Below are 27,776 nucleotides of genomic sequence, written 5' to 3' on the forward strand. Positions count from 1 at the left end.
AGTGCTTTATCATTACATGCCCCCACCTCCACCCCAAAAAATTTTCTGAAAAGGACTTTTATATACTCAGATAAGCTTGGAAGTGGAGGCAGAATTTTTTAATACTCTTGTGATTGCAACTGATGACAACATACCACCTAACATAAATGCATAAGCGAAAGAGTGATTATAGCATCTGTCCCACTATCAATGTCTGAAAACATCTGGAATAGCAGGCTTTTTTCTATGTATGTGCTCGCTACTGCCCTGATTCCAATCTATAGGTAATAACATGTGTCAAGTAAGGTCATATGAAACAGGAATTAACCGGATGAGTAAACACTGAGTTGAATTTATATATACCAACAGATGTATTTAAAATTTAACATAGTAGTATACCTGACATTCCCATCCATCAGCGTTTCACACACGTTTTTATAACAGGGGCTGTAAAACAACATGACTTTGACTTTGACTAGTAGGACTTTAGTATTTAGCAGTAGTGTTAATACCAATGAACAGTCGGGCAGAAAAAGATGTTTTAAGTCCAATATAATGAGAAGATGATGCATGTATTAAAAAGATAAAGAAAGAGAACACACACACACACACACACAATCGGTCGGGTTACAGTCATTAATATTTAGATGCAGTTTCCAAACCATTAACCCTGTGGGAGTTGTGGCTATCTAATAGGATGGAATGTATTTATTTATTTATTGTGGTCTGCTGTGATCAGTGGGTATTGAAAAGCTTTCACAGCTGTTGCTGTACTTTAAAAAAAAAATGTGTGTGTATATATAATATAGATTTTTTTTTTTTTTCATAAACGAAGGAAATTTGGTTTATAATTCCTTTTATTCTCCTGGGCCCCTCTGTATCTGCACTGTATTTTACCCCTTTTCCCATTTTAATTATTCCCATTTATAATTAAATAAGGATATAAGGGCTTGTCTTTTTTTCTCTCTCCTTTTCAGTATATGAAAATCTTTACACAGACTCGATAAGTGATTAATTTCACGTTAGGAGTGGTTTTCCAAGTCACCAAGAAGCTTGAGCGAGAAGCTCTTTAATCCTCAGTTTATTTTAAGGGTCTTTATCGCTCATTGTTTCATGCCCCCCACCTCTCCCAGTACACACAGACACACACACACACATCTCTCTGCTTTGTACTGCTGTGTCTTCCCCCCCCCCTATTTTCCTTGTGCATGTTGCTTCCTCTCCGGAGGCTATATGTAATTACTGTCAGAGGGGGGCCTGCATAGATCTGTGTGACCTTGGACATTGAAAGACAAAGGCCACTCCAGGCACAGGGGAAGGAAGTGACTCTGTGTCGTACAATATTGTTAGTTTACCACTATGCTGGAGAGTCTATGTAATTTAAACACTTGCTAATTATATTCTTGCACTCTTGATAGGTATGAATATGAAGTGGGCATGTGTGTATAAATGTATTTTGGACACCGTAGTGACTAAACATTTCATTTCAAACCTTGTTTACAGAAAATCTACCTGACCAAAACACTACAGCCTAGGAAAGTTGGTTACATTGTTGTCCATTCATATAGCTTTCACAGTGAGAGGAATTGATGTGATTACAAGCAATACAAAGACTACAAAGACATATTTGTATGCTGGTTTCCAATAAGCCAAATGTGCATAACCAAGATGGTGACAGAAGTAGACATTTTGAAGTGTTTCTATCACTCACTGCATTGCAAAGACCTTTTCATGATATGACTTCTGTCAGTGGCAAAACTAAAAAAGCAATAAAAACACAAACATGAGCAGAAAATGCACATGTTACTGGTTGTTCCATGTATTTTTGACACTAAGTGGAGATGTAGACATGGATCTGAAAAGCTCTGCTCAGGTTTATAATGCACCCTACCAACACAGTGGCATAAACGAGACCTTAAGTGCCCATACTAAGGACTGAGTGTTCCAAGGAGCAGGCATATCCAGCTGGTAGATCCTAATAAACATCTGTAGCCATGGCCAGTCAGCAGCTGCTTAGATATCCTTCACAGAAAAGGGGCCCATACGCTAGCTGCATGTCTGGGGCATTGCGCGTGTAGGAGACTTCAGTCCTTGGCAGTAATGCGCCAACATAATAGCCTCCACCACCCATTGTGTTGACCGCTGTAAGGTAAGAAGCTTCCCTCAATGAGTGGGAACCTGGGAAACAAAGAGCTGCTTTCCTTTTTTCTCCTTTTCTTTTCTTTTCTTTTCTTTTCTTTCCAATCCAACTGGATGCACAAAGGCTGTACATAACAAAGTGAATTAAGCTACTCTCATCAACAAACAGCTGGGGAGAAAAGCCAGTACCCCCCAAGAGTGGGGCATATATAAGCAGGCTAACTGTAGCTATAGTGATTCGAAAACTTCAAACAGGAGCTATGGCAGATACAACATGTAGTTCACACATCCTTTTTGCTTCTGAGAAAGCCAGCAAAAAAGATAATTTTGAGAGAATGTGCCTTCAAGCCAGCACACTTCAAAGGAGCCCTGAGAGCCTCTGAAATGATGGGCAAATTGCAGGAGGCATGCTAGAGGCTTAAAAGCAGGGTGCAGCTGATGGGCTTCCTTTATAAACCTTCTCATAAGCCTATGCTGACCAATTGGCATGTTTCCAAAGCCCACTTGCCCAGCCAAAATTGAAGCCAAACGCACATCGGCAGTGAAAAATGTTTTACCACTATATAGCAAATGGTGTAGGATGCATAACACATCTAAAACAGAGCACTGCAATGAAATGATGCCATCTCTCAAACACTATATCAGCACTATGGTACCCAGAGAGCCGAAGCTGTCCATCTAAGTGTGGCATTTCTAGCTAGTTCTCGCTTATTGTGGCACACTGGGCCAGTATGGGTTCTTTAGATCTCGGTGTCTTTGGCCGTGGATGAATCGGCTCATATCAGTTGGCCAGACTTGAAGCACTTCTCTGACAGGAGACAGATCACCTTAAACAGCTCAGGTTGGTAAGCTGAAGGAACGGTAACCACACTGAGGTTTTTTTAATGGACGAGGCTACAATCACAACCAGCCCTAAAACCTTTGACAGTAACTTTGTGGCAAACTGTTTATCCCAGAAATGTCTCATCTCTCCAAACCACACTCAAATAGAACCCCAGCTACACTACATGTGGGCGGGCTTCATGGGGTGTTGGGAAAGACACCGGCTTACTGATGGGACTGCCACTGACCATGACGCCTGTGCAGCAGGGAGAATGACATCCTCATCATACTTGATGTCATCAGGTTCTCCTCCTTAGATTTTGTGAACTGGGTAGAAGGAGAAACTCTGTACCTGGGTCTTCCACCTGTATCCTTTTACGAAGTGCAAGCTGACTTGAGTTTTATCCAGCAGAGCTGACAGTTCTGATGATCTGTGAAAAATTAGCACATGCTTCACTGCAGTGTTGGAGAGACAGAGCTCAGTTTTAGGGGCTGCCAAGTTGCAGGTGACATTCCAGGAACCGTACAGTTATTTCAAATCAGTGCTTATATAAGCTGGGGTCTACCTGAACATACAGCTTACAGCTGCCACAACACCATTTATTCTGTCTTGTAAACTTGTGTAGAATAGATGTTTAATCTGTGACACACTGTTTAATATTACTGCATTGGTTTTCCCAAGCCACAGATTGTGTTACTGGGCAAAAGACTTGTCTCTGCCTAGCTAGTGACCTCCCCCTGATTTGGCCTTAACACACTTGTCACATCCACGGTACTGGGCTGCTAGGCCTGGCCCCGACCGACAAACACACATTTTCTGCTCACCCCAAGCCTCAGCTGCAGCGCGGTTGGCGGTACATCCTGTCTACCGCTTGTTTCCTGGCACCCATACAGCCTCATAATGAGTGGAGTCGTTCCCCCCAACCAGGTGCCACTCCGTCCACATTATTCACACTTCTACCTTTTACACACAGCAGCTGTTCATCACCTAATGATGCTGGACCCAGCTACTGTTGGAGCAATGCAGGCAGAACAACACTGTCTGGCTGGACTTCAGACCAAGTCCTTTCCTGCTTTTTGAAATGGAATTTCATTATTTTTACAATTTAGGTTCAATTTATTTTTTCCATTGCTTTTTTTTTAGTTCAAGTAGATTTTTTTGGGCTAGTTCCCTTTTTATTCACTGTGTTGATTTCAATAAGAGAACATAAGAATTACTATAGCGTTTCATATGAATTAGGGTGAGTGGCCTCATAATTAGATGTCATGTCAAGGCAGCCAAGTGATGATTACTCTACAGAGTACAGCTTACTAAAAAAAAAAAAAAGGCAAGAGTGCACTGAAAACGGTTGTCACGTTTTTGTGTGTTTTGGATGAAATGTCTAATTTTAACACTGTGTGCCTGAGTCAGCCAGGGGTTAAGATAATTAACTTCTGTGCCAGTGCCATATCATACTGTTTGTTTGGGTTTTCCCCCCCAAAGCATTTGATTTAACAAAGTAATTTTTGTTAAGCATGAGTTCTCTGTTGAACAGTCTTATTAAAGTTTGAAGTAGAGAAATTGCAGAAATTTAGCAGTGGAAAATAACAACTTTCAGGCATTACTCTGATGGGTATGTTAATGATTGTAGTAAACCTTTTTTTGGTTCAATAAAATTACAAAGTAAATGATTTTATAATTATACTAAGTGTATGTGACTACAACTATGTTTGAGCTTAAGCTACTTGTTTCCAATACAATACTAGCTTTAATTTCAAATTCAGTCTAATTAGAGTTTTGCCATTAAAACAAAATGGACCATACTCTGAAAAAAGAAAAGTAGTTATTTCTGTGGCCTCTGTATCCCTGTTCTCCTCCCTTTTTATGTCTAATATTTAATTCAGCTGAAGTGTGTACAAGGCCTTGTTGTAGTCCAATTCGACCATAAACTGAACAAAGTAACCAAGCTAGGAAATGAAAGTTGCAGGAGAAGAAGCACCCGATGCGGCTTGTTTTTCACTTTTCCAGCTCCCTGCCACTGCAGCAGATGCAATATTTAGAGGTCAAGTCCCGCCAAGATGATCTTCCGCCTCCCAAGGCATTCATTATTAAATCAGATGCGCAACTTAGCTTCTAAAAGGTCAGCTCACCTGTCGGTTTGAGGTGGGGTGCATTTGCTTTTCAGGTGGAAAATAAGCATGTTTTGTCCACACTCATAGTAAGCACGATTTGCACTAATGTCAACTTCGAGGTCGATTACCTAAAGCCGAATGGCAGAATGGGACTTTTCACAGTGGTGAGCCACTTGCAGGTCTAAATCTGGATCTCATCAACTCTACCAAATGTGGGCAAAAATGTGCAAATATGTGCACATTTGGGGAATAAGGACCTTCTTATATAAACTCCCCACAATCAAATCCAGGCATTAGCTGCAGTCAGTGAGACTCGACAGGTGGTAGAGAGAAGAACAGAAGAGACTGATGCAAAAAGAGAGCCACAGATGCTTTCTCTCTCAGTGATGGCTTTTCCAATTACAGAAATGGTAATTTGCCGTTCAAAAAAAAAAAAAAAACTACTCCAGACTGGCAGGAAGTGAAAAATGGAAGAGAGTTATTGCTGGTGGAGTATCGCAAGACATAATCCATATCCCGTTCTAGAGGGAGTGGAGCAGCAGTTGTCAGGTGGGGCGATCATTTGTTTTTCTAGCTTGACCTCCTTCGACATGCTGCAGATGCTCAGAATATTTTAAAGATCAGCCAGGAAGGGGATTAAATGGTCTTTTTCCTATTTTGCCTTTCTTTTACACACTGTCTGCAGGTGATTGCCTTACAGGTTCTTTGTTGACCAAACACGGGGGCCAATGATCTCATAACAGCTTTGTGTGCTTGCTCTCACTGCAGGCCTCCCAAGCCAGTACGCTGTATACTGAGGCTGTGTTTTGTTGTTTGTCATTGCTGCCTTTTTACCTTGAAATTGTTGCTCTCGTGTCCTGAAACACAGCCATTCCTCTACCCCGAGAGGATGAAGCCTGTCCAAACCTCATGCATATTTAACACCGCAAACTAAGCTCCGTTCAGTGTTTGTGAATCTCTCAGATGGTAGATGATGTACCATCCATGTATCCACACAGTCTTTGACTAGCCAGGCAGGGGGCACAACAAAGGTTCTGCAGCATTTTCAACGTGAGCGAGAATGCTGATGTAAAAAAAAAAAAAAGAGAATGCTGAGGGGGAAAAAAGGCTTTTGGGGTAATCGTGTGTCTCCTCTAGATCGTACCATCCGTTTTGCTTTTATAAATCTGACTGAGCTGTAGCTAGGTTTATGTGTCTGGATCTCCTCCAGTCAGTTATTTCCCTGGCAGTTATCTTTTCATAGATGCTCTCTGCTTTGACTCCTAATTTTGTCATTCTTATAAACCAGGAAATTGGAAGGCTTTCATAGGTAGCCATTGCTCTCCTGGCCTGAGCTCCTTTCATATTGTGATTATTTACCGTTCTGTGGGTTTAATGCCTTTTGTAAACAGCTTAATAGAATTCAGTGGAGCCTTGGGATGCGTAGTGAAAGTGCACTTGATTTGCTGTTTTTACTGGCTTTTGTTTTCCCTCGCCTTTGTTCACACACCGTGTGCCACAGAAGAATAAAATATGATCATAACTAACCTGTAACATGTCAGTCTCTCTCCCCTCTCTCTTTTCCGCTCACCTTTTCGGTTGTTTTCTTGTTTTAAAGCCTAATTGTTCCCTCGCTATTCTGTGGGCATTCAAAATGTAATTATATATGATTTACAAACAGCTGCATCCATAACGGTGAATAAACAAATTACAGAACGAGGGAGGGGGGTGGAAAAAAAACAACAGATGAATAAAGAGACGAAGACAGAAAGAAATTGGCCGCCATAAGACACAGTCAGTGGTTTGGCTGCTTTTTAGATCATCACTTTGGCTCTCCATTCAATGCAAAATGAGCACTCACGCTTGACATGGTTTACCCAATCTGCACGCAGATATTTAGTTGTCTTCATGCCAACGTAAAATGGGAATCTTGTGCTGTAATGCAGCGTTTCCTCGCTGTCCTTCCATGCTAATGCGACTCTTCCTATTCATTCAGAATTTCCGCACTTGCGTAAGCTTTTATTCAATTCACCCCAGATGGCAAATTACTTCTGTCAGTGCTCACCTGCAGTTTGTGAAGTTCATTTTAGCTTTCTTCCACACTGATTGCAGTCAGAGGAGACTTAATTGTAGGTATTTGTGTGTAATTCCTTGCACATCCACCTTATTTCCATGTGCATTTTGTTGTTGTTGTTGCTTTTGTTATTATTGGTGTTGTGATTTGCACCTTGTCAGTACACTAATGTTCTTCTATGGACAAGCATAGACTTAAACCTGGACATATGGATGGAGTGTTTCTGATCTTAGATCCAAGAATTCTGCACTCCTAATTAGACCTTCAAATCCCAACACGGAATAATGATAATGCACGAGTCCCACACTGCATACTAAACTGAACACACCTTGCAGTCTGCAGATGTGGAAATGAACATTATTGAGTGCTCTGTAGGTGTCAGTTTGCAACTCTATCAGGTTGAGACTGAGATAAGAAAGTTCTGGAGCTCAACTGTGATGCAAGAAAATGCATCTGGTAAATAAGGATGTATTATATTCTTCATTATTCTCTTTCTAGAGGATAAGAATCAGGAGGTGAATATGAATATGTTAATTTTCTTTTTCTTCCAAACATCAGGGAAAATGGAACCCTTAGCTCAAACTGTACCAAACAGCACTGTACAAGAGGAAATAAAGGTGATGGGCACTAAAAGGCCCACCTGCAGAGTGAGATTTGTTTAGGAAGTCTGCATAATTATGCTCATGCTAAAATCTGTGATATGGTGGTCTCATAAGCTTCAGCTTCCAGTTCAAACTGTAAATAATCCATTCTGTTGCTCGGTATTGTAAATACCATTTACATCAATAAAGCATTTTCAATTAAATGCACACACATTCGCATTGAGAAGGAAGGCACGCACTAACTTTTTTAATTTGCTTAATAAATCAAGGAGGTGGCTGACTGTGGAAGCTGTAGTCCACTGCAATATTAGTTATTCTGCACCAAGCCACAGTGGTAAAGCTGGAGTATAATGATGCAACCACCCCGCCTGTGTGTGTGCATGTGTGTTTGGTCCATATGATGCAAGTTGTTTAGAAAGCAATTCATCTGATGTGTTTTCTAAAAACTGTTTTCTCTACAAAATGCTGAGGATGGGTCTGTTTGGTGTGTTGATGCTTCTACCCCACCTCTCTGCTGCATTCATTAGCAATTGCTGTACCAGTTGGTGGCTAGTGATGTGTCGGACACCCCCACCTTGACACCCCCCCCCCACCCCCCCCCCCCACCCCACCCACCCACCCCTCCTCACAATCAAACTGAGCTCCCAACTTTTCTTACACACTCCCACAATCCCTTTGTATCCCTCGTTGGTGTTTTTCTCCAGGTTTGACAGCATGCAAATGAAGGTTTCCTGTCTGCTGTTGTTTGCAGCTTGCCTGCCTGTCTCGGCACAGATAACCGTGGGAAAAACAGCATCATTATTTGTGTTTTCTTGTTCTCCACAAGCATAAATAATTTTAGGTGTTAATGACAACTCGCAGCAGTACATAAGTAAAAAAAAAAATAAAATAAAAAAAATTTTTTTTTAAAAAAAGGTGCGTGCAGTGCCTGCCTCCAAGCTGTTTGATAGTAACATGCATAAGCAGCACCTACTAATTTTGCACGCAGATACATGCACACGCTGACTGCATTTATTTTCACACAAGAAAACAGGTTAGTGGGAGAAAACATGTTTTTGTAATACCCCAGTTATACTGTAAAATAAAAGTACACATGTACAAGGTGAGAAATTGGGTTTCTACCCAAGGCTGACATGCTAGGTTCTTCTATCCATGCGGTTTAAAAATATCCGGATCTGCTATTGTAAGACTGGGAGTAAGTGTATGCGTAGATGCAGTATTGTCACACAAAATATTGATATGACTGTTATGTTTACCGCTTACTACGTGATTTTATTGGGGGGAGGAAAGGAAGCTATTTGCAGTATTTTCGAAAGCATCTCTGCTTTCCTTGAATAACCTCCAACATTTTCACAGTGCTGTATGTGTAATGCAATTTTGTTTTTGCCTCAGTTTCCTTTCCCATTGTATGAATTTATGTTTTTAAAGATGCTCCATTGCACATGATTCTGGCGCTCCTGCCCACAAACCCCCTCCAGGTGGTAGATCAGTGAAAATGGCCTCTAAAAATACCACCATGGAAATTTATATGGGCCACTTTACTAAACTAGCTGCTGTAATTGCTTCCACACTCTTCATACAGCTCTACACACAAGACGCACAGCCACTTGCGAACACTAATAGACATGCGTGTGTAAACATGCTCTGCAATACACAAATAAATATACTGTACATAATACACAAACACCAGAAAAGTGGCTCTCTTGGAGATGCACATACTTAGTGGTGTTCACAATCAGCTCCCCAATTGCAACTGATGGGTGCAAATCAGGCTGCCACTTACTGCAGTCATTGGATCCATGAAGCCCTGACTCATAATCTGATTTCTCAAGCTCCCGCCATATCGACAGCCCCATTCTCGCCTTGAATCCACCATAATAGGTCTCCCTCGCATGATATAATGGCTTGATAGGCCATAAAGACCCACTGGGAGAGCTGGCTTGCTTAATTTAAAATTCTGTTTCTCTAAGAGAGTCAAGGCATAACTAGAGAAGCAGGTTGTGTTTTGGTATCTGTATCTGAAGGCGTTAATGTTTTGTTTTTGTTTGTTTTTTTTTTCCCCCACTGAGCCACCAGTCGTGCTTAAGTGTTGAAAAAATAAGCCTGATTTAAATTTGACTAATCTTACATTCAAGGTCATCGTCTTGTGCACCTCTGGACGGGTTTCAGCGTGGCTATTATTTTTAGATCTCTCAGTAGAAGTCATGTCCCCTTGCACTTCTGCCTCTGTGATTCACCTCCAATATGTCAAAAAAGGGCTATCCTTCAACTTGATTTTCATTTTGAAGAAGATTGCATTTGAAAGGCCAAAAGAATTCCTGCTTTTTCAGTGCATTCAGAGCACAGGATGGCAGACTGGAACCCACCATAATCAGATTGTTTGTATTCCTCAAATGTAAAAAGGCTGATGCGGTATTGTCGTCGTCGTGCCAGGCAGGCGGCACAGACACCCAAGTTTGTGAATGCGATAATTCGTACAATTTTCAAATTGATACCATCTACTTTTCTGATTCATACAGAATCTGTTCTGCTAGAAATCTCAGGGAAGTTTGAATTTTGGTAACCTCAAGGTCAAGGTCAGAGGTCAAGATTTCTGAAAGTCTTATGTGTTTTCAGAACTTTTTGAGCACACCTATTGTGTCTGTCTATTTGAATCAAGGCATAAAGTACATTCTCTAAAGCAGTGATTTAATTTAACTTGAACTGAAGTATCTTATTGTACTCGAGCATGCAGGAATGCTTTTAATTTATTCATAACAAAAAGGAAAATGATTATTAGAAGTTGCACCATTCAGTTATGAAGGGAATAAACAAGCCGACAGAAAAATACTCACTCTCACAAGAAGCATCATAATGCCTCACAAAGCTGCGCCAGACTTGATTTCATTTATATTCATACAATTATTTAGGAGCCCTGCATGGGGTAAGATACACGTGTTCATTTTCTGCCGCTGCCTCAGGATCCACCCTCCATCAGTCACATACTGCCAGCAGCTGAAGGGAGGAATCACAGGCACCTCTGTATAGGATTTGAATGAATTTTAGGTCCATTTTACACACGGATGTTACATATTTTTAGCTGCTGCTGCATCAAGAGTGGAAAGTCCCATTTTTAGTCAGGTGAAATGCAAATGGAGAAAAGATTGAAACCACAACAATGTTAAAAACTGGCCACTGGCATGTAATGAGTATAATTTGAAGAAAACTCAAATTACATTTGGAATTGTAAGTTGAACTCCAGTCCTCACCTCTTATCTCACATGTATTTCCTATCAGGAAGTCAGCTGGAGAATCTGATGGAGACCATGAGAGCAGAAATCGCCGCCCAGCCACCAGTGGAAGGATCCTACTCTCCACGCCGGGGAGACTACTGCATAGCCAAGTTTGCTGATGGTGAATGGTGAGCATGCGTTATAGTTCCTCTGATGTTAGCAGCCTCATAGCAACCTTATCAACATTGTCAGGTCATCTTATGACAAACAGGAAGGATTAAGACGTCTCTCTCTTTTGACACAAAGGTTATTAGCTGCTGTTCTTCAGTATTATAAAAAAAAAAATTACATTCAGTTTTCTAGGCAGTGATATGAATGATGCAGTGCATGTATAAATAGTTCGATCTGTGCAGGTTTTCTTTTCTCAATGAATAATCACCCAATTTTGACAGCACCGGTCAGGAGTGACACTGACCTTATTACATGGATCAGGTGTCAGCTGATGTGATTGATGGTATCTGGTTTCTTCATCAGTGTCATCACATAATACAATGGATGGCCAACTTATTGATGGATTTTACCACAATACTCGGTATCAACAGATGCCCCGAGGGAAGAAAAAAAGAACTTGATGGTGGCGCGTGATTTATCAGCTGAGGGAAGAAACTCTAAACTAAACATTTATTTTATACATTTTTGTGAGGTACAATATGTGCTTGCACACTGTAGTTATTTCCCTCACAGGAACACCTGACATTTCATTTTTACCTTGTCTCTATTTAAGCCTGTGTCGACTGCAGACACCCACAGGGTGTAATTAGTTCAATGCCACTGCTTTGGCCCTTCAGAATCAGCAGTAGCTTGACAGTAGCTCACATACACACCTCTTCATCATCTCCTCACTGGATGTTCGTAGTTTACAGATGGTTATGGGACAGATAGAAGTCACAGTGATCGAGGGAGGGAGAGGGAGTCTGTCAAGAAGGTGACGGTGAAAAAAGACCACGAAACTGATTAAAAACCAAATGTTCCCCCAACCCAGGTGCTGTTCTTTCGTTCTTCCATCCCTCCTTCCATCTTCCTGTCCTGTTTTTTCGGGGCAGGGCTCAAATTTATAGCAAACCATCTGCTGTAAACCTTTCACTTCTTTAACCTGTTTTTTGTGGAAAAAAGTCTGTCAGGAACCCCACTTTAGGTGGAAAATATCTGATATCTTTATCATTTTTTATTATTTATCAGCAAGCTAATTACATTCATGTTTGCATTGTTCTCTGTATCCGTATCGAAGTATTCTGCGACGCATGCGGAATGTCCTCCTTTCATTCGGGGAGTAATTAGAAATTTGTCGCCTTTCAAGGCCTCTCGGAATACCACAGAGTCAAAGTGAATGGGGAAAAAAGAGCGAATAAGAAAAACTGTTCATTAGTCACTCGTCACTTTGTCTTTTGCTCTTCTCATTCCTGTTCTTTGTGCCCATTGCTGTTGTCTTCCTGTTAATCACTTATTCAGTTTTAACTTTGTGCTCTCGTTTCTGTCTTTGCCCATGTGGACCTAATTATTTGACTTTTTCCTGCTGTCCTTGGTGTGCAGCCAATTTTTCTTCCTCACGCTCATTTGTTAAAGTTAAGAGTCAGCGATGGTCAGATGAAACGACACAAGTGTGAGGGAAAACAAGTTCTTATGTTGCGTCTGTATGAATTCACAGGAAGGATTTAGCCACTGTTGAGGCATTTTGTTGTTTTGTTTTCAAGGGGTTTTTTTCCCCTTTAATTTAACCCTGATTAGTATGTCCTTGTAATAACAAGTTTATTTTAATTCGGATTGTCGGATACGCTTGAAAATATAACCGTTACAAAGTGAAACTGCTGGGTTTTTTGATTAGCACTAATGCACTGACGTTATTTGCTACAAGGCAAAAATAGGTTTAAATTTCTCTCTTTTATTGCATGGAGCCCCCCGTGCAATTCGCACAGCCCTGCTATGTCCTGATAGATCCCCTTTGTCCCACCTCACCCCGCCTCCTCTTCCACTCCTCTCCTCCGATCACAACAGACAGATCCTCCAACACATTCTCCCCAGGGAAATAAGCACAGAATCATTTACTCATCTCCTTTTCCTCTTGTGCCCTCTGTCTTCATCTGTTTCCCCTGTGCTGTATACTTTCTCTCTCTCTCTCTCTCTCTCTCTGCTCCCCGCTACCCCTTCCCTCTGTCTCTCTCTCAATTATTTTTTATTTTTTTGCTGTTACAGGTACAGAGCCAGAGTGGAGAAAGTTGAGTCACCGGCAAAGGTCCATGTCTTCTACATTGACTATGGCAACGTGAGTAACTTTGTGACGATGAATTTGACTGACGTGTACGTTCTTGTCTTTGTCCCTTAATGATGGATTATCATCATTCGAATATAAAACAAAGTGCTGGTGTTCAGGGCTCAAAACATATGCACAGTAGCAGTGCTTTTTCCTGGCCAAACCCAACAGCCAGAAGGAGTTTAGTAACTGAAGAGGGATTTTTTTTCCCATTATTATCCATCTATTCAGTCACCAGTTGTTTGCGTGTTCCCATATTTATTCAGCTGGAGTTTTTCTTTTGATGTGACTGAAGCAGACTGCTTTTATTCATTCTGTAACTATGACAAAAACAGAGCTGCCCCCCTCTCTGAGGATTCTCATTCAGTGACTCCGTGATGACGAAGGCACTACATCCTCACATACGCGTTACAATTGCGTCTCTGCCCACGTGCGTACACATGCTTTCGCATCACCATACCACCAAGTGGCTCATTCAGCCAACCCCCACCGCCGCGACCACCCTGCGGAGTTTTCCCATGATGCAGTGGAGCGGCACAGTGTGTGACTGACCTCAGAGCAGGGGACACATCGAGGTTTGGTTGGCAGATGTGATGCATCCTGGCATGTTGCTGAAAGTGTGATTCTCCGAGGCCGACCCGGCACACAGAAAGGGGAAAAAAATCAAGCTGCTATGTACCTCATTCTTTGTAGTTTTGCGTCATTTCAGTTTGGGTCAATCTGGCCTTGATTTTTATGGCTCAGGCTATTAGTTGATAATGTTGCAACCTCGCTCGGGAACAGGTCAGTACCTGAATTATTATGTGATCATTAGAAAACACAGCAGAACACTTTTGGCATTTCATTTTTAAAGCCCGCGTTCAAAGTGCTGTCAAACCAGAATATGGCGGCGATAAATCTTAACGTTTTAGCCATAATAAATGTTCAAGGTTTTCTCTGTCTAGACTGTACAGACCAGTGAACACATTAGCCTAAGATATGGGGGTCATTAAATTAACTCCCCACTTCTAACGGCCATATTTGTCTGACTTTCCACCACAGTGTAGCCTGTGGTGATCAGTGACTGGTTATTGCTCACGTGTGCCCTACCTGTGTTGATATATCAAGTTTAGTGCTTCATAACATTGACATACAGTGCATACTTTTAATTTTTATACATTTTTTAAAAAGATCTGGGAGCCAAGTCAAAGCACAGCACTGAACTAACAATCGGTATTGTGAACATGCATAAAACTGTTGTTTTTATGGACTTTTCTGTGACATTTTAAAGGGGACCTATTGTACTTGCTTTCTGTCATAGATGTATTGTTACATTAGTGGATGTTCATATTAAACATGGCCAAAGTTTTTAAATAATCTACAAGCAGTCACTGTGAGCCAAAACCTCAGGCTTCAGACAACTTATTATTACTTTTTGCTTTGGATGATGTCAGTGAGAGCAAATGCACTTAATAAAGATCTCCCACGCACAGCTCTGGCCCCACCGACCCACTCTTCAAACCTTTTGTTTCTGAAGGCTAGCCAATTAGAGGAAAGCTGGTTTAAAGGCAAGGGGAACAGAGGTAAAATGGCTTGTTTTACAATACTCCACTATAGTAGCTTAGAGTAGAGTTCAAGAATAGAAAATCTGGTTTTGGGAATGAATACAGCAGGTCCCGTGTAATGTCAGTGCAAAACAAATGAATTCAACCTGAAATGCCTATCATAGGCACTTTAAAGATTCCGTTTTGTGATTTGGTGTTGGAAGCATTTGTTGGTGACAATCAATTTGACATGTATTGCTTTCTTTACTCTTAGCTCGTAGCTAAACTAGAGAGCAAATCTAGTTTAAGCTACGTTCACGCTACGTTTTGACCCTATGCGACCCATATCCAATCATGGTATGACAGTGTGAACGGCACAAATCCGATATGGGTCACTTTCGTATGTGGTACTGAATCCGATACATATCCGATGTTTTAGAAAGCGACTGCTGTTTGAACGGTCAAGTCGCATTAAATCCATCTTTTACGTCACTGACACAAGACAGACGCCAATTATCAGCTCTGGAGAAGCGCCCGAGAAGACATCGCGAACACTTCCTGGCCATCCAGCGTAGATGTCAGTGAAACTGTTGGGAAGACAACGTTGGAGAAACGTGAACATTTTATTTATACTGTATAATCTGCAGATTCTGACAGAAATCTGCAAGTATCCTTTGAAGCACTGCTCCTCTCTTAAACAGCAATAAGAATAATTATATAGGTTATTTACATTATTATGTAAATAACAAAATAACTTAAAGCAAAAATTGGGAAACGTAAAGTCCGAAGTCTTTATATTAAGGGCCATCAGTCAAACAATATTGTTTGCTCTGGGTCTAAACAGAGCGCGTTGTGTGTGACGTCTTCTTTTGCGCATGCGGGCCGCTTTGAGGGTTCGCACTAGAGAGCGTTTGCTGTCGCATTTTATTTGTAGTGTGAACAAGCAGACAAAAAAAATCGGATTTGATCAAAAAATCGGAATTGAGCATTAAGACCTGCAGTGTACAGATGTACAGATGGCACAATTGATACAATATTATTTGAGAGATGGGGGCTGGAATGCCAGAAATTAATAAGCAGACAATGATAACAAGCTATGTTTTTTTGTGTGGGTCATATAGGTAACAGTTCACTATCTCAAAATGTGAAACTCATGAACAGTTTAAGGTTTAAAATCTGTACTGTTTGGAAATACCATTGAGGCTTCACTGATCCTGTAACTGACCTCATTTCTTAAAAAATGGAAATAAAACAAACTCCATTTTTATGTGATTGCGATTGATGTGGCAGCTTGTAATGAACTTGTTTTGTATTGATTGTTATTTTTGTCCTTCTTTCATATTCAGAGGGAAGTTGTGTCATCCACCCGTCTGGCTCCCATACCTCCGGCCTTCAGCACCAGGACCCTGCCAGTACAGGCCACCGAGTATACCTTCGCCTTCATCCAGGTCCCCCAGGACGTAAGTGCACAGACGAGCACGCGCGCAGAGCCGAGATATGTGTCGCAGCTGAAAGCTTCAAAATTAACTTTGAGATATCGGCTTCTTCAGTCTCATTTTCTGCCAGCGTTTGAAAGTCGACTTTCCTGGCAAGACATGACAACTGTTTGAGTTTCACTTATCACACGGGGCGATAAGTCTGCAACTGACAGACGGGGTTGAGTTGTCATTCCAGGCGAGTGTTAGTGAAAATTATGCTCATACATAATGCATATTGTACAAAGCAGACACAACAATGACAAACACCAAGTCATTGATTTACTTGTTTGCACCAGATTTGAATATAATTGGGTGCCCAGACATGGTTTTATTAACAGTTTGATAGGATGGATTTCGATATACACGCTGCTTCAGCAGCCCGAACTTTCTCATGTTACAGAGCGATTAAAAGCCTTCCAGTTGCTTTGTGTGTTTGTGTACTTGGACGTCCATCTGACCATCTGATAGCAGAGCACCAGTGCATTTTTTTTCCTCCACGGCACTAATCTTCTTGTTTACATCTGAGTGTGTTTTCTCAACCTCCAGTGACCACTGGTGTGTGTTTATGTCTCAGCATGTGTGTGAGTGACTGTGTTTTGCGTGTGTCATGGGGGGTCAACCGATTGGTAGCGTTTTGAGCGAGCAGCATCCCGAATAGAAATAAAACAGAAGCATGTTTTCGTTTGGTATGTGCCCGATTGGCGCATTCGAGTGAGTGTTTACAGGGTTTGGATTTCACTTAACTCAGTGTGCGGAGCATTTGCGTGTTTTCACAAAATAATATGATCACACACATTTACAGTAAACAGAGTCTAAATGTTTAGGACGGCTGTGGAATCATTTTTATGGTCAGTTTAGAGGCTGTAGTCTGCGATGCACTATTAAATGCATATGCATTTAATAGTGCATCGCAGATTATCAAATGCACTTAACAGTGTAAGCAAAAGAGGCTCCATTTATTCTAAAACATGGCAACCCTTTGAAGGAACTGTTTTGTTTTGTGCATCAGTGAGACAGCCTGTTGCGTTATACAGTCAAATTGCAAATTTGATATCATTATGTTTGAAAATGTAGCGTAAAGCATTTTTAATGGGCTTGTGAATGTGAGGAAACATAGTCAAATAGCAGAGTATCAATCAAATCCACATCGGCACCCCCTTTAAAAACCACTGGATAGATTGGCACAGGGATGTCAAACATAAGGCCCGGGGGCGAAAATCAACCCACCAAATAGTGTAGTCTGGCCTACTGGACATCTGATAAAAATACAGTTTACAATAAGTTTATAAATAAGTCTAAAATTTAAAGTTTTAGAGCTTTTCCTGCTGATGAAGACCCCTCACCAAAGTAACCTCATAATAGATAAATGATGAAAAAACATGTTCACAGAAATAAAGAAAGAAAGAAAAAGAGATTATACAATGACAGGACGGTCTGTGCAATGAGCTAACAGATTCTTTTTTGTCATGTCACATATTTATTCCTCACAATTAAAGCTCAAAACAACATTTTTTTCCATTTAGAAATTTTTAAAAAACAGACGTTGTGTGAAATTGATTTTTTTTTTCCATATATTAAAATTTGTCAGGGATTAAATTTGTAGTTAAACTTGTTTATACTGTGGGCTGGACGTGGCCTACAGTATCAAATTTGTTTAATATCCCTGGCATCGTCAATATTTAAGCGTAACCTAATATATCGTTGGATGTGAAAACAGAATCACTTTCACTAAAAAGAAAGAAAAAGAAGAAAAAGTGCGTGTGTTCACAAGCAGGTGGTACCAGGGTGCATGCTGTCACCTGTCTCATGAGTCAGTGATGAAGTGGCCCATCTGTTGATCCAGCCCAGGGGACAGAGGCATCACCTACACCTTACAGCCTGCAGACACACACACACACACACACACATACGCGCACAAAGCTAAACCACATGTTGGAGGTTGGCATGCACCTTACCCCTCTCTGTCAGTCTGCATCTGTTCTTTCCTATTTCTCTTTTCATTTTCCTCTTCTCTTGTGTCCTCCATCTGTTTTTTCTGAAGCCTTTTACTACGTCACTCAAACTGACAGCACGTGACAGCCCACGACCCCTTTTGTACCACACCTTTGCTGCTGCGCTTGAAAAAAGCTTGCTGCCTTTGTCTTGCAATCTGCAACCTGACACCTTTACACAAGATGTTCACCATCCCGAGTCATTCATTGTCAGTCGTGTATCTTTCTTAACACAGTTCTGCCAGTAGCATAAGATCATTCTCCTGCCTCCTAATGCCTTTTCATATAGCGACAATATCTTTGTAGGGGGGGAAATGCCAAGGTACACTCTCACTGTTCTGCTGTTTTGAAGGAATAACACTTTTAACTTAAAGTTTTTATTTGCAAAGAGGCACAGCGTGTTATTTCCATGACATCTCACTCCAGCATCTACCACACATTTATCAGTAATTAATCCAGTTTTCTCGTGTGCATCATGAACTCTCAGCTGCCTTGCCATTTTCTTTAGTTTGCCTTTTCAGCTAATTAAAACTTTTTTTGCTAAGACTGTTCTTGTAGAAAAGATGAACACCCAAGTTATTTCTTTTAACAAATGCCAGACAGAAGCACTCCAACCAAAATAGCCACTTTCTAATGGTAGTGGCTTATAAACAAGCCTACTATTCCATCCAATTACTCAATCATGTACTAAATTGCATCGCTTACACTGGACTGCTATCGATCTCTTCTCATTAACAGACGTGCAAATTAAGCGGTGGAAAAAATACACTTTTTCTTTTTGGGGGGGGGGGGGAGCTAAAATTACAAAGCAAAGCTCATTAGACAAAACTGTAGAACACCTGCTGACACTATGCATCTATTTTATTCTTTTCATAATTTGCTTCAAATAATTTGTGCAAAGAAGACAAATAATTTTTGCTTCAAAAAGAAAAAAGGAAAAAAAAAGGTGCTTTGTGCTGGGACAAGATGTAACATTATCTTGTCTGAGAAGTTTGGCTTGTGTTGTTTTTATTAAAAATTACATTTTCTTCATAGCATTTTAATATCGCTCAAAGCAAGTCATTTTAAAAAAGAAGTGTTTTGGTATCCGAATGTAAGCTGAGGTGCAAATGCAAACATTGTTGCCCTCAAGTGCTTCAGAAATGTCTGTTCTACACACAGTGGATGAGAGCGGGTCACTGAAAGGCACTCATTAATTTTGTATAGTCTCTTCACGAGTGTCAGTGCAATTCCTCTTCTATAGTAGTCTCTCTCTGCGTTTTTCCCTTTCCTCCTGTATCAGCTGTCTCTCTGTCTCTCTTATCTCCCTCACTCTCTTACTTTCTGACACACACTGACTCGCTCTTCCTCTTTTCCCCTCTCTCAATGTTGCCTCGAGCTTCCCTGCAGCGCCTGTGACAAGTTGGCCAGGGGGAGAGCGGGGACAAAAAAGGCCCTTAGTTTTGTGCCTAGAACAAGCTTCCCTGCCCAGACTTGCTCACACACACGCACATAACCCAAGGGCGGCTAGTTCTAAGGGGGTTGCCATGGAGACAAGACCAGGGCGAGAAAGAAGGGAAGCAAAGAGATGGATGGAGTAGGGGAGAGATGGATGATATCCAGGGACTGATTTTTGTTTCTAAGTGTCTTCTTGCCTTTGAAGTTGTGGCTCCTTTTTTTTTTTTTTTTTTTTTTTTTTTTTTTCCCCACCCCGATTGCTGGAGGACGTGAGGTCAGGATTGATCTGCAGCTGTTCCACCTCCTTCTCTACCATATGTTCAAACAAATGCTGGCCTTTCACATTTGAGAAGGTTAGGAATTAGAAGAGGTAACTACCTGAGGAATAAGAAGAAAGAAGAAGACGACTGATCTAGATGAGGAGAAGGTTCAATAGGAATCTAACCGTCGATGCTTCAGACAGACTAAAGCCTCCTCAGCTGGTTGAGTAGATAACTGTCATTTGTATAACTGACATGAATGAGGTGGTGTTAATATTGTCCAGTAGGGTTTCTCCCCCCCCCCATTTACCAGTGTTTGTTTCCAACAGAATGATGTTACAGTTTGGCTGGTGCACATCTACACTGCTTCAATCAGTCTCTAGATTGCATTTGTGAGCCATCAGTAGTGATAACCTACTTAATTATCTCTTTCATCTTTTTTTTTTCTTTTACTTTCTCCGTCCCCTCTTATTCATTTCTTCTATTATCAACTCAATTTTCATTTTTTCACTCTTTAATCCAACATCCATTTCTACCCAATTGTCTCCCTCTTGCACCACCTTCCATTCCTTCCTCATCTTTTCTTAAAATCCTCTCGCTTCTTCAGGAGGACGCCCGTGCTGATGTGGTGGACTGCGTGGTGCGAGACATCCAGAACAGCCAGTGCCTGTTGAATGTGGAGTACTCGGGTGCCACCTGCCCACACGTCACAATACAGTTTGGGGACACCAAGGAGGACGTGGGCCTCGGCTTGGTCAAAGAGGGCTTAGTCATGGTGGATGTCCGCAAGGAGAAGCATCTGCAGAAGATGGTAAGTGAGGAGAGGAGATGTGATGCTGGTGACGCAAGCTCTCACTGTTAGATTAAAAAAAAACAAATTCCTTGTTGTTTCTGTTGTTTCCATGCTGCTTCTCTCCCTTAGTGAATTGGCTGCTGTTATGTTTAGGCAACCAGACCTATTCTCAGTCTACGTTAATTAGTCTTCTGGTCTCAACAGGGCCATAGATGTGGTAGTCGTGTAATTACATAGCTGATATTTATAGGTAGCGTTAAGATTTATGGTACTGCTGCTTTTATCAGTTCCACTACTTTAATGTTTGGGTTGAGTTTGTGTTTTGTTTTTAGACTGTTTTTTCTTCTTGTGGAAAATAAAAGACATTTATGTGTTAAACAGAGAGAACCTGAAAGAGCTTTGTTTGAAATCAAAAAGTTAAATCCGCCTCTGTTTGTGTGCAGTGAGCTGACGCGCTGAATGATACTCTGACCCTTTCACATTTGAATTTCTGAAAATACTTCTAGCCAAATAATCAGCTGGCTAATGGTTCCTTTTAATTTTAGTTACCCATATTCAATGAGTTGGGCAGTTGAAAACTGCGTTTATCCACCTGGATGTAATTCACTAGGTGTTTCAACAGGCTGCTTGTTTTGCCAGTAAAGTTTAAATGTTTGTTTCTTCCTGCTGTAAAATCCCGCAGCATGTGAAACTGAAAGCCGCCTTCACCTCTCTAAAAAAGCTAGAACCATTCAAGATTGGGAATAGCAAAAACGCATCATCATTTCTCCATGGCTGACATCTGAACCACTTTTCAATAATACAGTCTTAAATAATTTAGCCCCGTGCCTGTTTAAAACTAGTCCTTGCTGCCCATCTTTAATTGTTTCAATGCAGTTCAACTTTGCAAACAGCGGCCGACAGTTATTCATAGTTTGTGGTTTGGGTGAGATGTGAATTGGGTGTTTTTGCTTAAGATGAATTAACAGTTATGGACTGCCTCCCAGAAAACAAGTCAGCGAGAGAAATATGATGTCACTGAATTTGGATCTCAGCACTGTTCACTGTTGACAATAGTGCAAGTTTGTTGGACTGCAGTTTTAGATACACAGTGAATGTTTGGCGTTCTCACTGGCGAATGACCCGATTGCATATTATTTCACATTACGAGGTCTTTTGCTTCCTAGCAGTTAAGTAATCACCACGTTTTGGTGCTAGTTTGTCATGGAGAATTTCTCGATACATGAAAGCTAGTACTACACTGGAAGGCTGCAGATTTTCTAAATGTAAACACTGTGGCACAAAGGACTTAATGCTTATCTCATCTCACTTGTCAAACGCAAGTCTCACAATACACATTAAAACACCTACACTTTGCCTCAGACGGTGGCCATTTTGTCAAACCACGAAGCATCACTCGTGTGCTTTTCTCTCCTCTCTTATTCTCTTCGTAGACTCAAAGCCACTCTGTACATGAAAGATAAAGAAAAATGGAGGATATTTATTCCTGCTGCGATTACTCCTTCTGCACAAGCGCAATATTAGTCACTCTTATTTATTTCAAAATTAAAGCTCACAAAGGAACAGAGTAATGTGTCCACCAGAGTGTAATCGCTCATAAATATAATCAGATTCTATATTAATCTAAATTAGAAGCTACTGGGAAGAAGAGACTTGTCAACGCAGTGTTTCAAACAATTTATTTACTCTCCCATCCCGCCTTAGTCAATAAAGCACTGTGCATCGTTGTGAGAGTGTTTTGAACTCTGACCTCCCAAGAATAGCCAGCAGCCGTAATGCAGTCTCTGGTTAATGGTCCCTTTAGACAAAGGACGGTGATTAAAACCTCCCAGCAGTTCAACTAATAGGCTTATAGACTCCACAGATTTAGGTTTTGTTGGATCAAACAGTTCCTCTTTAGTATGCAACAGCTGTGCCTCCACATGCATTTGCCTCTTCTGTGCTGGCTTCAGACAAATATTTTGATGTGGAGAAAGCCTAACAAGCAGCAGTGTTGCCAAAGTGTTTACAAGTGTGTGTTAAGTAAAGCTCTGCAGCTTTCTTGTTGATAATTCCACCCATCAAGTCGGCTTCCAAGCTCAAAGCCATCTTCCACATTCTCTTCTTCGTGAAAACAAACTCGAGTAGGATCAGACGACCTCTGAAACATCTAAACGTGGTGAATTGTGCGTCTGAGTCACACTATATGTGGGCTTATTTGCTAGACTTCTGTTTGTTGTTCTGCTCTTTATAGCATTATTAGAAATGATGAGCATCTATCGGTTTGTTGGGTGACAGAAAATCAACAATTGATTAAATGTCTTTGGTTGGCCATTTGTTTTGTTTTTTAGCCAAAAAGAATAACGTGTTAAGTAACCAAATATTGTGGAAATGAATTGATAATTAAAATACGAACGAGTTTTAGCCTGAAAGAGAACCATTAGTTTTTATAGTTTTAATCACAAATCAAAGCTGCTCAAAGTCAAGCTGTTGTACAGTTCCCATTTCCCTCTTTCTTGTAGGCTGCTCAGGATGAATGTGTTCACCTTACTTTACATTTTGCTGTAGTGAACTTGGACTGTTGATGGAGAGTAATTTGTGTGCAAGGTGCATTGTGGCTGGGAGATTCATGAGCCCAACTGTGCCTGCTGCTAGCACGACAACAGAAAACGTTATCTTGAAGGTGCAATAGAGCCAAAAAAATGTACTAAAGTACAACTTCTTGGTGACCTCTGGATCATTCTTCCCCTATATAGAAATTCTCCCAAAGCTCAGTAGTGTAGTATCCAAGCATTCTTGCTTTGCACCCTATGCTCTTTTACTCCTCCCTTCTGCCTTTTCATGCATCTAGACTATCAGCCTCCTTGTAAAAATGACTTTTGTCCTTTCTATCTGTTCCATTTTGTCTCTGTTCTTTAGTCATTATCCATGCCTGGGCATTGGAACACGGTCATTGTAATCTGTACTCTAGTGCTAAAGCATTACGTAACAGATGGGCTGTAATGTTCACTGGCACTTCAGCAACCATTAATAGTCAGTCATAAGTGCACGGAAGGTTAACACCAGTCTTTGAGGATGGCAGTGTCGCAATAGAGCAAAAGCAGGAAGGAAAATTCATCCATTTGGGTCTTTATTTCTTTTTTCTAATGCCTCTCTGCCTTAAGCCCTTCTTTAGTAGATGCTCACTATGCACACCATATGGACAGCTATCACATCTGCTGTATAGCAGTGTCATGAAAAGGTATAAACATTGTGAAAGTGTAGGTGAAATGATGATCATATACCAGCTGCTTCATCTTAAATCTCTAGTTCCACTTTAAAGGAAGGCGAGAAAGAGGAAATGGGAAAATCAGATGGAAGATACTGAGCCTAATTATGATCAATAGAAAGTTCTTAATAAAGAACTTGCCCACTGATGTCCTTGGAAAATAAAGCACCAAGTCATATAATATGAAAATGATCCAAAGCGACAGACTAACCTGAATCAGAACAGCTGTAAATATTTTAAACTGTTAACAACTGTTAATATTCACCCTCATAACATACTGGATGTGCGTAATCAAGAGATTTTAATCTCATAGTGTAATCTGTCACACGCATATGGCATATCATGTGTAGTCCATCTGCTCGTGTGTTTTTATTAAGCTTTTATACTTAGATTATCTGTGTAGCTGTCTGTTCTTGGACTCTATCACTGTTCTGACATTTTAAATTCAGCTATAGAGCTCGACAATGTGCACGCTTCTGTGGTAACAAAGGGGTGTTTGTGTACTGCTGTGCTCTGACTGTTAGGTAAATTTGGCCACAGTTCGTAGAAGAAGCCAGCTGTACATGTTTTCATCAAATTAGTATCATAAATGAGCAGTAAAGCTGAACAGCCACGTTATGGTTGCCTTTGGTAGCAATATTTAGAGCGATGTGTCATTTGGTCTGATTGCCCCTGTTGGCAACTGCTGTCATTGAGATGAAGAAAATTTGTATCTCTTTACTTCAGTGTAAAATGGAGCATTTGTGTCATTTTCTCTGACAGTAAAAGTGTAGAGGGAAAAAGGCATCGGGATGCACGAGAAAACAATTTTCCATCCAGTTATAAACGCTTAAGAATGACAATGCTGTTCACTTTGGCAAACAAGAGATAATGAATGTTTGCCAAATGTCCTGTTGGACTGTTCTGTGTACAAAGAAAGTGACTTTTTAAAAACGCACACATTTAGATCCTCTCTCATGCGCTAACCTGAGACTTGAACACAGACTTCAAGGCACAAGAGATATACTTAGCCAGCCTTAAATCGTCCTGGCACCATCAACTATCCACTCGCAGAAGGGCAGCTTTCCACACTGGTGCCCACTTAACAGACTTCTGTTTCTTTTTTCACCCTTTTTATTGTCTTTCTCAACTCACTGTTCACCTTATCTTTTTAGTTTTTTCCACTCCATCCCTTCTTTCTTGTTCCACACCTACGCAGTCTGAATTCTTGTATATACCAGTGCCTCATTTCTGATTGTCATATTTCTCCCCATGTGTTCTGTTTTCAACTTTTAGTATATTTATGTTATCCTGGGCCTGAGCCATGTCATTTAGATGTCAATGGCGAGGTGCCTCATTTGGCTTTTGCTGATGTGCTGATTTGCATTTCGTCTTTCAGTGCTGTGTCATGATGAGCAATAATCCCCGGGAATTATAGTGGAGAAGAGCTCAGATCAAACCTGCTGGTGGCCTCATAATGAGCTGTGATTCAAAATGCAGTTATGTGCAATTATTTGCAACTTACCTCAGATGTTTCTGCCCTTCAAACCCACACAAGGTTGATAATAATGCCCACAAGTTGCATGACAGATATATTATTTTCTTTCTACCTGATTGGGCACACAAGTAATAAGTGCCTGGAGCAGATATTTTTAGCTACTGCACAGAACTTCACACTCGCACTTAATATTTCTTTATCCAAGTTGTAATGAGCCTGTCATGGCAGCTCAAGTGGAAGATGTCTGTGTGGTTAGGAGCGCTGTCGTTTGTGCTCTGCTGCTTTTCACCAGTGTTTTCTGTCAGCAGCTGCCAACAAATATGACTGATTCAAACTGTGGCGGGCCACGGTGCCGACTGTCTCACTCGGTCACCTCATCTAACCGAAGTCTGTGCTGGCCCCCAAAGTTCATTAGTGTTACAAGCTAATAATCTCCAGTTTACTAATTACAACTCAATTACAAATACGGAAGCGTCTGCCTTCACCACCATAATTATTATCAATCACCAACAGCCAAGCTGGAGTATCGACTTCGCTTCCACCTTGTTCCCCACAGAAAGGATTAAGATACCTTAACCTAATGTATATAAAGATGGAGAGAAGATCTTTACCTAAATGTTTTCGTGAGTGTGTCGGCAGAAGGTGGACTGTGGGGGAAACAGCTGTGCGGTGGCCTATTCAAAGTGAAAGCTATAATTACCAGGAACCCCTCAGGAAATATGGTTTTATTTTTTGCCTTTTATCTTCTTGCTCTGTATTCTTGCCGTATTCACACTGATGCTTTGCTTTTACCGTATGAATTTTGAGCAGCTGACTTTATAGTTGTGAAAAGCTTTGATGGCCCAGAAGAGACGCCTGTAAGCGGAAGCTCACATGATGTGAGGTTTGTTTATTCAGACTTTTTTTTTTTTTCCCTTTTCCTTACACAAAGGGCCTCTTGGGTAGTGTAGTTTTCTTACAACTTGCTATAGTCCCCAGTGTTAGCTAGTAGGACAGAATAATTGTGTTAATGGAGTTTGAAAATGTAGATAAAGAGGGAGCTGAATGTGGGGAAATCAGGAAAGAGGGTCACACGTGCAGAGGGCTGCCTCCAGGGATCGCCTCTTCCATTTATCAAACCACGATTGCCCCTTTAGTCTCCAGTCAAGGGTCTCATGTGGTGAGCACCTCTGCTGCCATGCTGTTAAGGCACTGCTTTGGACATTGAAGATATGCCTCCTGGGAGTGTTGTTGCTTCTGTAGAGTAGGTTCTTTGTAACAAATTGAGGCCTGGTGGGCAAACCACGTTTCATGTAACACTGTTCCCCAAGAACAGGAGTCACATATGTAGCTGTCCCTCATGTATTTGACATGGAGGAAAGGAGGAAAACAATAGTAAAACACACAAGTGCAAACCTGGGAGATGAATACCAAAGATAAATAGTAATGTAGTAAAATTTGTGTTTGTGAAATTGTAATAAAAATGCCAATAAGATTAAACGAAGAATAACAAAAAATAGCAGGTTGGAGTTTGTGTGGCCGAGTACAGAAAGTAGGTACCCCACAGTGTATCAGATTTCCGCCGCCTCCGCCCCCAACCCAAAAAGTCTTCACCGTGTCATTTATAAATGGCTTTTAGCCATATCCAGTCCACCAGTTGACTGATTTTTCAGGTTGCTGCCCTCGCTTTTCAACCCCCAACGCCTGTCACAGCCCATCAAGAGCCTCTTCATCCCCCAAAAACCCACAGGGCACACATAAACACCCCCCCACTGAGTGTCACGGGTGTGTTACAGCATAACCGCTCTCCACCAATGGCTCAATACCTAATTTACAAGTAGAGTTAGAGATGGGGCCTTTTAATGGACATTTTCTGCTCCCCGTTATTGACTGCATACACACTAGCATGCACTTTCCTCCCCTGCTGGCACTGCTCTGAGGGTCTTTTTTTTTTTTTTTTTTTGTACATGTCCTAACTGACACGCGCCACTTCACAGATGCCATTCCTTCTGCAGATGTGTGTACACACACACACACACACTGTTACACGCCATCCTCCCTCCTAAGACCCCGGGGTGAGTACAGGAGGGGAGCAGAGGCACCAGGCTGTTTTAATTTATTCTGTTTTGTGATATGACCTTGCTGGGAAAAATAAAATGGTACTGGAGAAGAGCAAAATGTTCTTACACAACTTTTGTGAGAGTAAATTTGCACGTTAGGGTGAGATGCAGTGGTGTTATTGCATATTTACAAGAGCAGTTCCTTCCAGAACATCTGGGAGAGCACTAGACACTGTTTGCATTTGCATTTGTTGTATGTGCTTGGGGTACACGAATGTGTCCTCTTTAACTCCACGAACCTACG

General features: G+C 41.1%; 1 protein-coding gene across 1 annotated transcript in view; it reads left to right on the forward strand.

The window, feature by feature from the left end:
- Window positions 1–27,776, forward strand: part of snd1 (staphylococcal nuclease and tudor domain containing 1) — a 173,470-nt gene that overhangs the window by 136,753 nt on the left and 8,941 nt on the right. The window contains exons 19-22 of the mRNA XM_040035415.1: window positions 10,984–11,107; window positions 13,170–13,239; window positions 16,097–16,210; window positions 20,524–20,727. Of these exons, the coding sequence (XP_039891349.1) occupies window positions 10,984–11,107; window positions 13,170–13,239; window positions 16,097–16,210; window positions 20,524–20,727 (512 nt within the window). The remainder of the gene's footprint in view (window positions 1–10,983; window positions 11,108–13,169; window positions 13,240–16,096; window positions 16,211–20,523; window positions 20,728–27,776) is intronic.

Source organism: Simochromis diagramma, unplaced genomic scaffold, assembly GCF_900408965.1.
Source record: "Simochromis diagramma unplaced genomic scaffold, fSimDia1.1 OVJJ01000816.1, whole genome shotgun sequence".
NCBI classification, from domain to species: Eukaryota; Metazoa; Chordata; class Actinopteri; order Cichliformes; family Cichlidae; genus Simochromis; species Simochromis diagramma.